This window comes from Castor canadensis, chromosome 6 (assembly GCF_047511655.1).
Source record: "Castor canadensis chromosome 6, mCasCan1.hap1v2, whole genome shotgun sequence".
NCBI classification, from domain to species: domain Eukaryota; kingdom Metazoa; phylum Chordata; class Mammalia; order Rodentia; family Castoridae; genus Castor; species Castor canadensis.
Genome location: NC_133391.1, coordinates 14,876,088 through 14,890,929, shown reverse-complemented (window position 1 = coordinate 14,890,929; position 14,842 = coordinate 14,876,088). Strand labels below are relative to the sequence as shown.

At 40.8% G+C, this 14,842-nt stretch overlaps 1 protein-coding gene across 1 annotated transcript in view; it reads right to left on the bottom strand.

Moving 5' to 3' along the window:
- Auts2 (activator of transcription and developmental regulator AUTS2) overlaps positions 1 to 14,842 on the bottom strand; it is a 1,074,506-nt gene that overhangs the window by 601,750 nt on the left and 457,914 nt on the right. The window contains exon 3 of the mRNA XM_074075763.1: positions 10,713 to 10,814. Within this exon, the coding sequence (XP_073931864.1) occupies positions 10,713 to 10,814 (102 nt within the window). The remainder of the gene's footprint in view (positions 1 to 10,712; positions 10,815 to 14,842) is intronic.

Sequence of the window (14,842 nt, the reverse complement as noted above, 5' to 3'; positions counted from 1 at the left end):
GCTTTCCTACACACAGGCCTGAAACAAGGGCTCTGTATCTCAGTGTTCTGACCGATGCAAAGGAGCAGAGCCCAGGCGATCTCAACACTGGGCTGTTTTCAAACATCCTGCTGCATCCCTGTTCCAGTAGCACTGATAAACCAGGTGACAGCATCACCTGTCTACCACTCCCCAGTCCTCCATGTAGCAGGTGAAGGCAGAGGCCACATTAGGTTCCCACCAACCCAGGATCCTGCCCCTGGGAAAGGTCAACTCACTTTACAAGGGATTACCCAGGGACACCACAGAACTTGTTTGTTTGTCTCACCCCACTTCAGGCAAGTGTGTTTCATTCCAGAAGGAGGAAGTATCCCTCCAAAGCCACCTCCCTGCCCCCAAACTCATCATCTTATTTTACACCAGAGCAAATGACATCCTTCAGGTCTAGGGAGCTGTGTTCTGCTCGCTTTGCATGTATATTGTACATTACTCAGGAGCAGGGTGGAGAGGGAGGGCTTTGGAGTGCGTATTTGTTCTGGCTATTGTTTATGCAGGTCTGACTGAATGAGGGAACAGTGGGTATCATTTCAATTTCTGATGTCAACATCAAATTACTTATTTAATTTCATGCCTGGCGAAGCATTGTATAGCTACACGCAGAATCATTTCACTTCATTTGTTATGCTGTGCTTTCGTGGCGATTGGCTTGCCTTCCAACTGACAGCTTTAATTACGACATGAATTTGATTGCACTGCTGAGGAATTAACATAACGCAACAAAGCATTTAAGCACCCAGCATTACAACCCCCGCCCACACACGGGCACACACACACACAGACACCCTAAGGACCAGACTCCATGGCCTCATGTACATCAAAAATCCACTGAATTTGTTTCAGTGTTTGCTACAAGGACTGCAGAATCTTAGAACCAGAGGCAAGTCACCTTTTTTTTTTTTTTTTTTTTAAGGGAAGAGATTTGTGGTATTAAGCTATGATTTCTGGACCTGTCAGAAAACTTCACAGAAAAACCTATTTTAAGCTGTTTAGCCAAATGTCCATGGTATGGACATTTTCTTCCTTCACTGTTTTTCCACATTTTTCTTGACTATGCTCTAGCTACCTTCAACCATGGCTGAAACATATGAATAGAAGCAACATCTATAAAACAAGGAGACTTCTCTATGTTCAGTCCTATAATCCCAAGACTCTAGCTGTGACTTTGAATTCAGTCCAGTGGGACACTAGCCCTGGTCACTAAAGGACAGAACAGAAGCTACCAGCACCAGTCAGAAGTCAGGGTTTAACTGATGCTCATGACATGTGTCATACAACTATAAAGCCATGCTATCCACAAGGCCCAGAAAAAAGTTTTGGTCATATGTGCCCTATCTAAGTCTCTACCTAAACTTAGCTGAAACCTAAGCTAAGTTTCAGTAACTTTCCAAGTCAGAAATTACACAGCACCTCCAAACTATGACCAACAAAAGTAATACTATAAAAATGGAATAAATGGAGCTGGGTTGGTGGCTCAAACCTGTAATCCCAACTACTGGGGAAGCAAGTGGGAGGATCATGGTTTGAGGCCAGCCTGGACAAAAATTAGCAAGACCTTATTTCAATGAACAAGATGGATATAGTAGTAAATGTCTGCAACCCCAGTTACAGAGGATGTGTAATTAGGAGAACCACAGTCCAAGTCCTGCCCTGGCAAAAACCCTTGAGCCCCTATCTAAAAATAACTAAAGCAAAAAGGACTGGAGGTGTGGCCCAAGTGGTAGAATGCCTGTCTAGCAAGCACAAAGCCCTGACTTCAAAACCCCTGTACAATAACAACAAAAAAAATGGAATAAATGTTTAGAAACAGCTTTTTTAATAGTTTACAATGTGTTAGAAATTATTCATTTGCAGACATATATTTAGGGGGTGGCGCTGCTTTCTCCTGTTACAGATCATTTTAACTTTCTGCATTCCCCCAATTTCTAATGTGAAGAGAGGGCTTCCATTTTTTGTACTGGATACCTCAGCCATCCTATGTTCAATGTAGACAGTAAACACGGCCTTGGAAATGGCTCAAAGTGAGACTTGAAAAACTAAAGGATATTTCCTTTTGTTAGGGAAGAAACAAAAGTTTCCTTGGTTTCACAAGCATTTGCAATAACACTACACAGCCAAGATTGGGCAAAGACTTGGGCTGAATAATGAGATGGGCTTCATTCTTCTGCCTTTAAAAGTTGCCCATTCACTGGTATTTTCAATGCTGTAAGTAGAAATGAGGGCCATTAAGAAGCTTAGGAAATTGGGCAGGAGAACATGCTAGCGGCTAGCTGCTGAAGGCTAGGAGTAAACGCCAGTCAGCTGGTCGTCTGACCTGCAATTTCTGGGCTCATTACAATCCATCTCCTGTTAACATGGTCTTCTCATTCTGCTGGGGTTTTTGTTGGTTTGTTTGCAGATTTGATCGCTGCTCTGGCAATCTCTGCAAATTATCCTCCTGGATCTCATTATGTTATGAGGGAGAGCTTTCTTAGAAAGGGCTCCGCCTCACTCTCCATGAGACCATGGGCTACCAGGGCAGTAATGGGCTGCACAGTTGAAACATAGCTCCAGGAAGGAGAGTGTTGCTGCTGACATTCAAGCCTGCAAGAAGATATTCATTAAGTACTCATTCTCCTCTTTCCTAAGCCCCCACCTGCCTTTCTTTGCATCAGTGTCACTATCACAGAAGCTACTCATTAAACTCATGAAGTTAACTTTTCTGTTTTAACAGCTTACCTACAACAAGGGATCTCAAAATTGATCATCTATCTAAAATAGATGTGCTCCATTAATTACAGATCCACACAGAGAGGCCCTGCCTACTGCGCGCAGGACAGATGTGTCCTCCACCTCTATGTGAGAATGTGTACTCTGACTTAGGGCTAATTTAAACCAAATATTTTTAAATCCTACCAAATTGCCAAGGTATCTGACATCCCACCCACCCACCTCCTCCATGCTATGAGTAAGTGGGAGAAGGACCACATCAGGAACCACACCAGGGTCACAAAACAAGTGCACTCACAGATTGTCCTGCAGTATTTTAAAAACAATGATAATGAACAGAATTTAAGATTCTCAATCCAAAAACATTTGTCATGGAGATAAAGATTATGTAAGCAGACAAAAAGACACAAAATCTATTTGCCAGGGAAATGCAAGTAAAAATGGAGCGATAACTTGAAAGAAGGGTCAGATGTGGCCAAGCTAGATTACTCCCAACAAGGCTAACTTTTCAGCCCCCAGTGCACCCACACCAAGGGTTCGCCACCTCCTGTGGTACCCAAAAGCCTTCTGGTGTCACTGCCTCCTTCCACACTCCCTCTCAGCTTCACTGTAGTTCTTCATATGAAAGGCAAGTTAAACATTTTATTTTTGAAATTTGTTTTTTTAAATGGTACTAGGGTTTGAACTCAGGGATCTACCATGTGGGCTGTGTCCATAGTCCCTTTTCTTTTGCTTTTAGTTACTTTTTTTGGTTAGGGTCTCAGGTTTATGCCCAGGTTAGGGCTTGGATGGCAATCCTCCGACCTGTGCCTCTCAGGAGCTGGGATAACAGACAAGTACCATCCCACCTGGCTCTCAAATTAAACATTTCAAAGTAAAAAGTTAACCCCAATCTTTCTAACATGCTCAACATTAAGCTATAGAGGGGTGGAACATCCCCCCACCCCAGCCGAAGTCCATGTGCACCTGGAACCTCAGAATGTGGACATGATGGTCAATTTTATGTGTCACAACTAGGACAGGGTGTTATATATTTCATCACACTTCAGTCCGACTGTTTCTGCTTTTAGGAGTTTGATGCTTAAATTAACACACTAAACAAAGCTGATAGACCTCCCTAACACGGGTGGGTCTCCTCCAACCTAGGCTCAAGGAGACCAAAAGCCTGACCCTTCTCCTACATCACAGGGAATTCCTCCTATCTGCCTTCCAACTAGGACATTCACTGTTTTTGTTTTTTCCCCTGCCTTTGGATTCCAAGTAAACTCTGCCTGGGTTTCAAATCTGCCAGCCTTTCTAGAAATACAGCATGGGCTTGCCTGGGTTTGCCAATTGTAGGTCCTGGGGCTTCTCAGTCTCTGTAAGTGTGTGAGCTAATTTCTTACTAGAATGCTCTTTCTACCCATTCTGTTCTGTTTTGGTTTGGTTCTGTTTCTTGGGGAATGGAGGCTAGTACGATGATCTGATTTGGCCTTTGGTCTCTGTGTAACAACTGCTCATGATTATTTCATAATTCTAGGCTTTATTCAATTTACTTGTTTTTAAGAAAGTCTAACCCCTAAATTTTGACAGTTTCCTCAGTTAAAAAATTCTCCCTAAGTCAGAAGCAATATTTTTTCCTTTGAATAACTCCTCAGGAATATTTATATATTCAATTATTTTCCTTGGTGACTAATCTAAGTAAGTTATGGTGCCTCCTTGATGTGGATAATCTGAAAGTACTTGTAGCCAATAACATTCTCCTCCTGGCAACATGGTTTGGGAATGCATGACTTAGAAGACCCAAGCACTTTTTTTTCTGTGCTTTACCCCTGAGTCAAATGTTCCAACTAAACCAGGTTGGGTTTTTTTTTTTTTTTTTTCCATTTTGTTTTTTTTTGCTTGTCCAATCCAAAAGAACAGAGTAATATAGTACCTTCTTGACTAGCCTCACTTGAAAGTAAGACTTAATTGTCAAAGTATCTAAAAATGTCCCCGAAGAGAGTGGAAGACCAAAAGGCAGTAGTGGGTGTGAGGGACTAACACACTTTCCAACCTGTACAACAGGAAAACTGGATGAAATGTAGGAACCCAGACTTTTCAGGTTTTAGTCGACAGACAGTGCAGAGACTGATACTGAGAGAAGGGAAATGAATAAGATGACCCTCATGATTTCTCCAGCTTATGGCTTGGAGAGTTTTGGTGCCACCATGTGTGGGATGAGGGGGTCCAGGTGGAGCCTGATAGTGGTCCTACATTGACAAGACAAGAACTGAGAATCATGGGAGGCCCCAGCAGCTGGAATTTGCAAAGCTGAGCATAGGGAGGAGAGAAGGCTTCATAGAATCGAGAGAGCTTTAGAAGGTTCCCTCTAGTCTTCACCTGAGCACTAATCAGCCCATTAGTGGGAAAGAAAACACAGGGGGCAAGGAAAAGACTCCCTAGAAAGTAGTGGGACAAGGTTCTGCCAACTCAGAATCCTTTGTATTATCTTCCCCAACTCCCACTATACCCCCAGTAAAAGACCATTTCAATACATTAGGCATTACACAGAGAATTCAGTTCTAGGAGAAGATTACTTTTAGAATACAATTTGTTCTGGTTCTACCCATGAAGGCACAAAAGCAAACATCAAAAATAGGAAACTATTTTCAAGTTATGTAGAGTACTGGTAGAACCAGAAATATCCTGTACCAATAAGGAAGAATTTATAATGTTTGATATTCAATAGATTGCCAGGCATGCAAAGAAGCAGAAAAACAAAACCCATTATGAGAAGAAAAAAAAAAAAACAACATACAGGGACACTGAAAGTTGTGTGTGTTTTACACACATTCAAGAAAGTATAAACAAAAGCCGGGCATAGTGGCTCATACTGCAATTCCAGTTACCCAGGACACAGAAATCAGGAGGATTGTGGTTTGAGGCCAGTGTGGGCAAAGTTAGCAACACCCCTCTCAGTACATAAGACAAACATGGTGTCACACATCTGTAGTCCCTGAACACAAGAGGAATAAAAGGAGGATCACAGACCAAGGTCAGCCCCCGAGCAAAACCACAAGACTCTCTGTAAAAAAATAACTAAAGCAAAATAGGGTTGGGGGCATGGTTCAAGTGGCAGAGCAACTGCCTAGCAAGAAGAAAGCTCTGAGTTCAAACTCCAGTACTACTGAAAGTAAATAAAGTAAAAACAAAATAAGCATGGTAAGAAGGACATAGGAAACATTTGAAAAGTCAGAAACAAAACCAACACTTTCTTGACTCAACTTCCTTGTTCCCTGATGACCATAGTTAATTACCAATTCTTTTCTAAGCAACACTGTTGAAGTCTTCATTCTTTAAATACTGCATGGGAAGACGCTCACTGGTATCAAAAGAGCTTGCTGTGAGGCTGACAGGTCAAAGCTCTTCCTTCTGTGGGTGTAGAGTGATGGCCACAGTAACCTCGGGGCATCTCACCAAATGCTGACTCTAGTCATCATTATTTCATCCTTAATAATGTTGAAAAAGTGAATTTTAATCATAAATATACAATATTATTTCAAAGAGTTTCGCTGTCTGGCTTGACATAAACTGATAGACTTGTTATTGACCTAATGGTTTTACTTTTTTCATTTTTTCTTGTTGTAAAATACAAGACATAATGCTTGCCATTTTAACCATTTTCAAGTTTGCAATTCAGTGGCCTGAATTACAGTCACAATGTTGTTTAATTGTCATGACTATCTATTTCCAAGATGTTTTGCATCACTTTAAAAGAAACTGCAACCTAAGCACTAACTCCCCATCCCTATAACTCCCATTCTACATTCTGTCTCTATGAATTTGCTATTCTGGACACATCATAAAAGTGGAAACCTATAACATTTATCATTTTCTGGTTTGTGTCTTTGGGGGGCAGTATTGAGGTTTGAACTCAGGGCCTTATACTTGTTAGACAAGCACTTGACTACTTGAGCCACACCAACTTTTTGGGCTTTGGTTTACTTTTCAGGTAGGGTCTTGTGCTGTTCCCTGAAGCCTACCTTGGACTACAATCCTCCTACCTCTACCTCCCAAGTAACTGGGCTTATAGGCATCTGCCACCATTTGTCTTGTTTCTCACTTTTTTTTTTTGTTTGCCCAGACTGGCCTTTACCTATGATTCTCCAATCTCTGCCTCCCTAGTATCTGGGATTACAGATGTGTACCACCATATCCATCCATTACATTTTGAGATAGGGTCTTACTATATACCTCAGGTTTGCCTTATATTTAAGATCATCTTACTTTAGCCTCCCAAGTGCTAACATTACAGGAATGCCATACCATATCCAGCTCTGCTATCTTTTTTTTTCAAGCTTGTTTTTACAGCTTTTCCATTTTGTATTATGTGCCAGAATGCCCATCCTTTTTATGGGTATTTTTCATTGTATGTATGCAGCACATTTTCTGTTGGATACATGGGTTATTCCTACCTCTTGGCTACTATAAATAATGTGGCAATGAATGCTGTCTTACAACGTTCACTGTCTTATATGAAGTCTGTGAGTCTTACATTGTCTTATGTCTCTGTATGAGTTCTTTCAGTTATTTGGGTATACACACAAAAGCAGAACTGTTAGGTCTTAGGGTGACTTTCCATTAACTTTTCAGGAGCTACCATGCTGCTTTCTACAGCGGCTGTACTATTTTATGTTCTTACCAACAATGTGATGTTCCAGCTTCTCCAAATACTTGCCAACACTTCAACACTTTTTTAAATTATTATTCTAGGAGGAGTAAAGTGGTATCGCATTTCAGGCTTGATTTGCTTCCCTCTAATGACTGGTGGTTTTCAACCTCGTATCATGTTTACTAGCCCTTTCTGTCTCTTCTGTGCAGAAATGACTACTGAAGTTCTCTGCATATTTTTAAAATAGGTGTTGTATTAGTGTTTTCACTGCTGTGACCATAATACAAGAGAGAACAATATGACAGGAGGAAGGATTTCTTTGAGGTCACAGTTCAGAGGTGTCAGTCCATCACTGAGGGGAGGAGCTGCTCAATTCATGGCAGGCAGGAAGCAGAACTGTAGCAGGAAGGCTGAAACAGGATACAGGCCCACCTCTCTCAGCTCCACCATCTTCTAGGTCTATTCAGATGGTGAATCCAACAATGGACTGAGCCTTCATCATCTAATTGTCTCTGCAAACTCATCACTGACACTCCTAGAGGTGTGCTTTATGAATCTGCTAGGTGTCTCAATCCAGTCAAGTCAATAAATATTTCCATTACAGATGACATTTTACTGTTGAGCTAGAGGAATTATTTACCATTCTGGACATTAAACACTTAATAGTTAATAATTTAGAAATAGTTTCTCATTATGTAGATTGTCTTTTCGCTCTTTGTGTGTGTGTATGTGTGTGTGTGTGTGTGTGTGTGCTGTGGGGATTATACCCAGCGCCTTGTACATGCTAGGAAAGCACTCTACAAGTGAGCTACATACCCAATCCTGGGTTTTTTGAGTTGGAGTCTCACTATGTAGCCCAGGCTGGCCTCAAACTCTCCTCCCAAGTGCTGGAATTATAGCTATTCATCACCCCAGCTGGCTGTTTCTTTTCATTTTCTTGGTAACCCCTCTAATGCATAAAAGTTTGTCATTCTGATTAAGTCCAACCTACTTCTCTTTTATTGCTCATATTTACAGCATCATATCTAAGAATCCACTGAAAATCTCAGGTCATGAAGCTTTATCTGTGTCTTTGCTTCCACAAGTACTCTGGCTTTAGTGCTAATGTGTGGGCCATGGATTTATTTTGAGTTTCTTATTGTTCATGATGTGATGAAAGGATCCAAATCCATTCTTTTCCGTGTATAAATCCAGTTGTCCCAGCATCATCTGTTGAAGTAAAAATTCCCTCTCCACTGAATACACGTGGTCCTCTTGTCCAAAATCAGATGTGGGTCATTTCCAGACTCTCAGTTCTGTTCCGCTGGTTTGTAGGTCTAACATTATGACAGTGCCACACTGCTTTGTTACTACAGCTTTGCAATAAGTTTCAAAATTAGGACATGCCAGGCCTCCACCATGTCCTTTTAGAAGATGGTTGGATATTCAGACCCTCAAAGCATTACAACTCTCTGAGGTTCTGCCTCCATTTCTGAAAACAGGTCATTAAAATATGGATGGGGATCATAATGACTATCTAAACAGCTTAAGGGGAGTGTTGACATTGTAACAATACTGACTCATGGATGTGTGATATTTTGCCAATTTCTTTGTTTTGGGGGTGAGGGGGAGTAGAGGGGTCGAACTCAGGGCCTTGCACTTGCTAGGAAGGTGCTCTATCACCAATTTCTTTTTATCTAATGCTAAGTGAGTTCAGAGCAACCAGTCACAACAGTTCAGTGAACTGGAGATGGAGCTCAGTGGTACAGCATTTTCCTGGCATTCACAAGGGGAGGGAGAGGGAGAGGAGGAAAAGGAAGGGGGGAAAAAAGATCTCACTGACTGTGCTCATGTCCTCTGAAGTGACATGGCTTCCATGTCTACACACTGTGAAGAAAATCTGACTAAGTAACCCTGGGAGAATTTCTATAGTCAGTAACATCTCACACTGAAAGCATAACAAAATCTCAGAATAGACATGTAAGTATTAAGTACTATTGTTAATTTAGGTAAGGAAAATCGTTACAATTTTATGATTTTATGGTTCCATCACAAAATCAGTGAAACACATGAACACACAAACATTCTTAGACACAGAAATACATTCACAGTAAAAGACTTAGCACTCTTTATTTATCTCTGGCAATTATATCACGTTAGAATTGGGGAGATAACTACCTATAACTAACACAGTAAAGAACAACATAAAAAATCAGACTATATAAGAATTCACTGTTCCCTGAACCTCACCTACTTTCCCAGGACATAGGAAAGTGGTCACGCTGTGGGGCTGGCTATCGTGCAGGGCAGCTCAGGGTGCTGCACTCATCTACAGTTCTTGATCCCAGTGGACACCTTATAGTAAAAATAAGTTTCCTAAGAATGCACGTGTTTAACAATTGTCCCTGTTTATTACATTGAATATTAGTAAAGTATAACTTCTTTTTTGGTGAAAAATAAGTCAGTACTAGTATTTTCTTTCCGTAACATGATGGGTCATCTGTACACTCTAATGCAGACTGCTTCAGAGTACATAGAAATGGAGGAAGACTCGAGGTACCGAGGAACAGCCACCCTGCCTCTGCTGCTGCTGCTTTACACTCAGAGACTCACCTGCTATCTCTTTCCTTCCTGGTATCTCTCACTTCATCTGCTTCGTTGATATCCACAATAAAAGTTTCTCCACTTGGTTCATTTTACAAGAGAGCTCCCAAGTGCTGCTCTCAGGAGCAAAAATGGGTCAAAAATGGTGGTGATGTGACACGTAAGGGAAGAGGCTAGAGCCCAAAGAGAAGCAGGTGGCTCTTAGGAGCTGAAGGGATCTGCTCTATGGGTGGCTGGGAAGTGGAGGTAGACTCCAGCTAGGTCTAGTGGGCTGACTGAGCCTCCAGAGGTGTGGTCTGTTCTTACAAGGTTTCCCCCACAGAACTCACCTTCTCTTAACACCTTCTCTTGCCAAGTTAGTGGCTGGTTAGTGACCCCTTTCAACGTGGGAGGGAAAAAAAAGAAATAAAGGGATTGTTGCCAATTTCCTAGATGAGGAAATGACATCCCTTCCCAGCTACAGTACCTCTAGAAGACTTCTTTCATTTCTAACACTAATAAAAGTATCAGCACTTATCTTTGTAATCTTTTTTTTATAGTAACAAACATTCCCACCCACATCATAATTTGTTAAGATATCTTTAGGTCAAACTGTATTTTGGAACACCACCCTAATCACCCCTCTGGAACATGCATGCACCAAGAAAGTCTGCTTTGCCGCAGAGCAAACTGAAGGGAAGGGGGGTTGTGTGAGCGGTACCTGAGCAATGGTCAGGGATCAGGGGTTGTGTGCATTCTGTATTTGACTTACGTCGCTGAGCCTTTCGCGAGAGCTGCTCCTGTGGAAGCCCTTGGATTCTCCACTGGCACTGTCACTGTCACTGTCCCTGCAGCTGCTCTGCCCAGGCTTGAGCTAAAGGAAAAAGCAAAAAGGAAGAAGTCAGTGGCATCCTTCGTCACACAAATGTTTCTTGGCCTCTGATCTTTGAGCCCTGTGGAGAGTGAACAGTTCTTTCACATACTCCTCGGTTGCTCAACTGGGTGAAGCCAGCGGCCACAGAAAACAGCAAGGTGAGCAGGAGAAGCAAAAGTACCATGCAGGGAATACGAAAGTCGTAATCGAAGGCCTCAATGCCTACCGGAGGCCCGGGAGTCGGAAAGTAGTCTTCCCTCAGATGTGTTCTCCTGGTCCACTGCGATTTGTTTCATAATCATTAAATCAAACACATGGAATAAACTAAAGCCAGACTGTATCAACTATGATCTCCACCCTGCTCCTTCTGTGCTCTTCTCAAAGAAACTATGCAGCAGGGCAAAAACCAAGGCTTTCTTCTCCTACAATAAGACGAAGAGCTGCTGTGATGCTATCCCTTACCACTGAGAAGACACAAAATGACCCTGTTTGAGGGCAGCACTCTGCAGGCCTGCTCAAAATACCCACTGCTGTCTACACCTAATCCTGCCAAATCAGCACTCCTGAGCAAAGACACACTCAGTGCATGCCGGGCTGGTACTGAGGGCTGGGGGTAGAGACAAGGTACAGTGGTGCTGACCTTATCATGTCTATGTTCTAGTGGTTTCTACAAATTTACCTGTAAAACTGAACACACAGAATTGAAAACCATCATTCTACGAGACTGCTACATGTCACACACATTGGACAATGAGGGCCTGATGTCACCACCGACCCAATTTTCAGAGACTTCTTTTTAATGACCACATTTCAGACCTCACTGTGGTCATGCCATCCACAGAGAGCTTCCGCCAAGACCCAAACGGAGTGATCCTTTTGCTTACAACCTGTCTACAAATCCATCTTTCACACTTTCTCATACAGTACTTTCTGTAGGAATCTTCCATAATGGAGTTCAGAATGAGTGCTAATTTTACGTTGAATCCTCCGAGCCCTTAAGTAATTAGTTTTCTCCTAAGTGAATGCTAAATTTACCAATTCTAAGATAATCCACATACAACCTCATGAGCCCTTTCTATTACTATGGAATAAAAGGTCAGAATGTGGTCTTTTCATATCCACCTTCATAGTGAAACTAAGACATGTACCCATCGTCTTCTCGCCATGTGAACACACCTTTCTGTTCCTGCCCTGTGCTCCTTCAGAGCAGATCCCCTGCTCCACCTGGGGTGTTTACCCTCACTGTCTCTGGGATTTGTGGATAAGCTCATAGCTTAATTCCTCCACTTATGATCTTTGAAGAATTCTTTCTTTCTATAATTGTTTTTAAAAGCATGCCTTCAAAGTTTAACTAGCATGTCATGCTCCACTGATACATTTTCAAGTTTCAACAGGTCTGTTGTAATAATACAGTAATACTGATAATAAAATCTGCATGTGGAATGGCTCCTCTAATTCTAAGCAACATTAGAACTCTATGCACTTGTTCTCTAACATGGGCAGTAGAATGACAGCCAGTGCAAAGAGGAAGAAACACAGCAAGTGATGTGCTCAGTCAGACAATGAACTCAGTGCCAAACCCATGGCTCTACTGCCTCTTGCTGTCTGGTTTAATTTTTGGTGCCCATTTAGATATGCGTCATGGAGGTGAGGATTCTGCAGTATACTAGGATTCTCTCTCTATTCTTAATATATGTGTGAAACCCAACTACATTTGACAAAGAAAAGATTCTTAATAGGAGCTGTTTATAAATCTCAGTTCTCTGATATAGATGGCAAGTACACATCTAGATGGGAATTAAGAGTACAAGACTATCAAGGCTTCTCCTAACATCCAAATGACTTAACAAGACCTGGACATTGCACTTGGACCCTTTCCTCTTCTTCATGAAAGGAAAAGAATGCTTTCAACAAGGCACAACAGTAATTTCAGTGGTCCTAACATCAATTGCCTGAATGTTGATGTCAGCTAAGGGCAAACCCATGGAGGACTCACAGGAAGAAGCACCTTGCTAGTGCCCCAGGGCCCAGCCCTGCCATAAACACACTTGTGTGAATTCTCTTTAGAGAGCCTTACATAAAACCACCCCCACACTACACTTTTTTCCTCCAAATCCAGGCTCAAGTTTAAAGGAAACTTAGGATTTTAAGCTGTCAGACAGCTCAATATTTCAAAGACACGGAATGACTATAGTAAGTACTAAAGCTAAACCACAAGATTTCAGGCAAGACGTGTTCACTCCTAATCCCGTGAATAAATTTTCAAACTGGCATTTTCAACCATATCCAATGGATCATTCTCAGCTAACTGAGAAGTTGTAATCCTGCACCTGAAATTTCCAGAGATGCTACAAAGGCCAGGTGCTGCTTAAACATTTAAAGACCTAAGGAAAATTGATCTGTTTGCATTGATTGGTCCGAGCATCCATGGTGGCTATTGTAAGCAATCTTTTGTTATAACAGATGCATTGAGATTTCGTACTATCAACATTTAGAGAGCTCAAGACTTTGACCTCTCTAACTGCAAAAATTAACTGCAGCCCATTCCCTAATTCCAGAAGTTTCTTCCCACTAGAATATTCTGTAGTTTAAGCACCCCAATTAGAACAGACAAAATAAAAGGAGGTATATGGCATGAGTGGCAGTGATTCTATCCATAAGAAATATTTTTTACAAAATAAAAGGGGCCAGATTCTTTTTCATTAGATTTCCTTGATAAAAATATATACTCCAAAATCTGAAATTATGCTCTCATTACAGTGTTAACTGTCACTAATGGCTAATTAGGGACATACCCAAATATGCTTTTATCACCACTAATGAATATGTGACAAAGTCCCATCACCCTGGACTGTGAGAAGATGGAGCAGCCCTCCACACATCTACCAAGCACTGGAGAATATGTCAGCTTTTTCAGTTCAAGTATGGTAAGTTCAACAAAGATATTAGATGCTCAACAGATGTCATAAACCCATCAAATGAAATTTACTGAAAGACAGATTATATGTGGGAGATATCTGTCCCTGTGGCTATGCAGAGCAATTCAGAACAGTGTCAAAAGTCATCTCCTGTCATACTTCTGGTTCCTGGAAGCAGCCTATATCCTAGTTCAGGCTGCTGAGTTTTCCTGTAAGGATCTAAATGAACTCTTTACAGCCTTTCAAAATGTGTCAATAGCTCAAAGTCTACTTTCTTCTCAGTGAAAAGATTTTAAAACACCAGTAGACTTCAATCTTATTAAAGCAGCAAGTATTTAATTTGGTTTTTCTTCTCCAAAATAAAATTGTACGCAAATAGAAAAAGTTTCATTGTTTGGGTTGCATTTGCGTACTGTTTTATTCCTAAAGCATTAAAAGGTGTTTTAAATCAGAGACACGGGAACAAAACTAAAGCACTTAAATGAAAAAGTTGAAAACTAAAATAAGCTAACACATATAACAACTACACGGAAAATTTTAAAGTTGAATGGAAAAATATTCATAAGAAATGAAAACTGTATTTTATTTTTCAGTATACAACAGCAAGTTATGCATCACACCTGGCCCAAAAGGTACATTCTCTAACATTTATAAAACTTCAGTACCTTCAATAAAAGGTTTAAGTTATAAACCTTTATATGAAAGTATATAAATTAAAACTATTTTAAATAATAAAGGAAATCAACAGAAAATGGAAGGCTTTAGCATCTTATTAATCAGCGAGCACAAAAAAAGTAACAACAGAAAAGGAGATAGAGATTAAAAATTCACGTAGACTCAGTCAATACACAGTGTATGTGGTAACTTACAGAGACATACTTTTTAGGGTACTTATGGGACATTACTACCAACTGAAAGAAAGTATACTAAGGCACACAGAATATTAGAATATATTTCAAAAATTACATGAACAACCTATTCTATGACCAAAATCAATACCTATAACTATGTAGAGATTCTTTTAAAACTATTTAAAAAGATCTTTAAAATTCTCTCCCACAATTAAAACTGGATTAAAAAGAAAAATCACACTTACATACACACAATTTA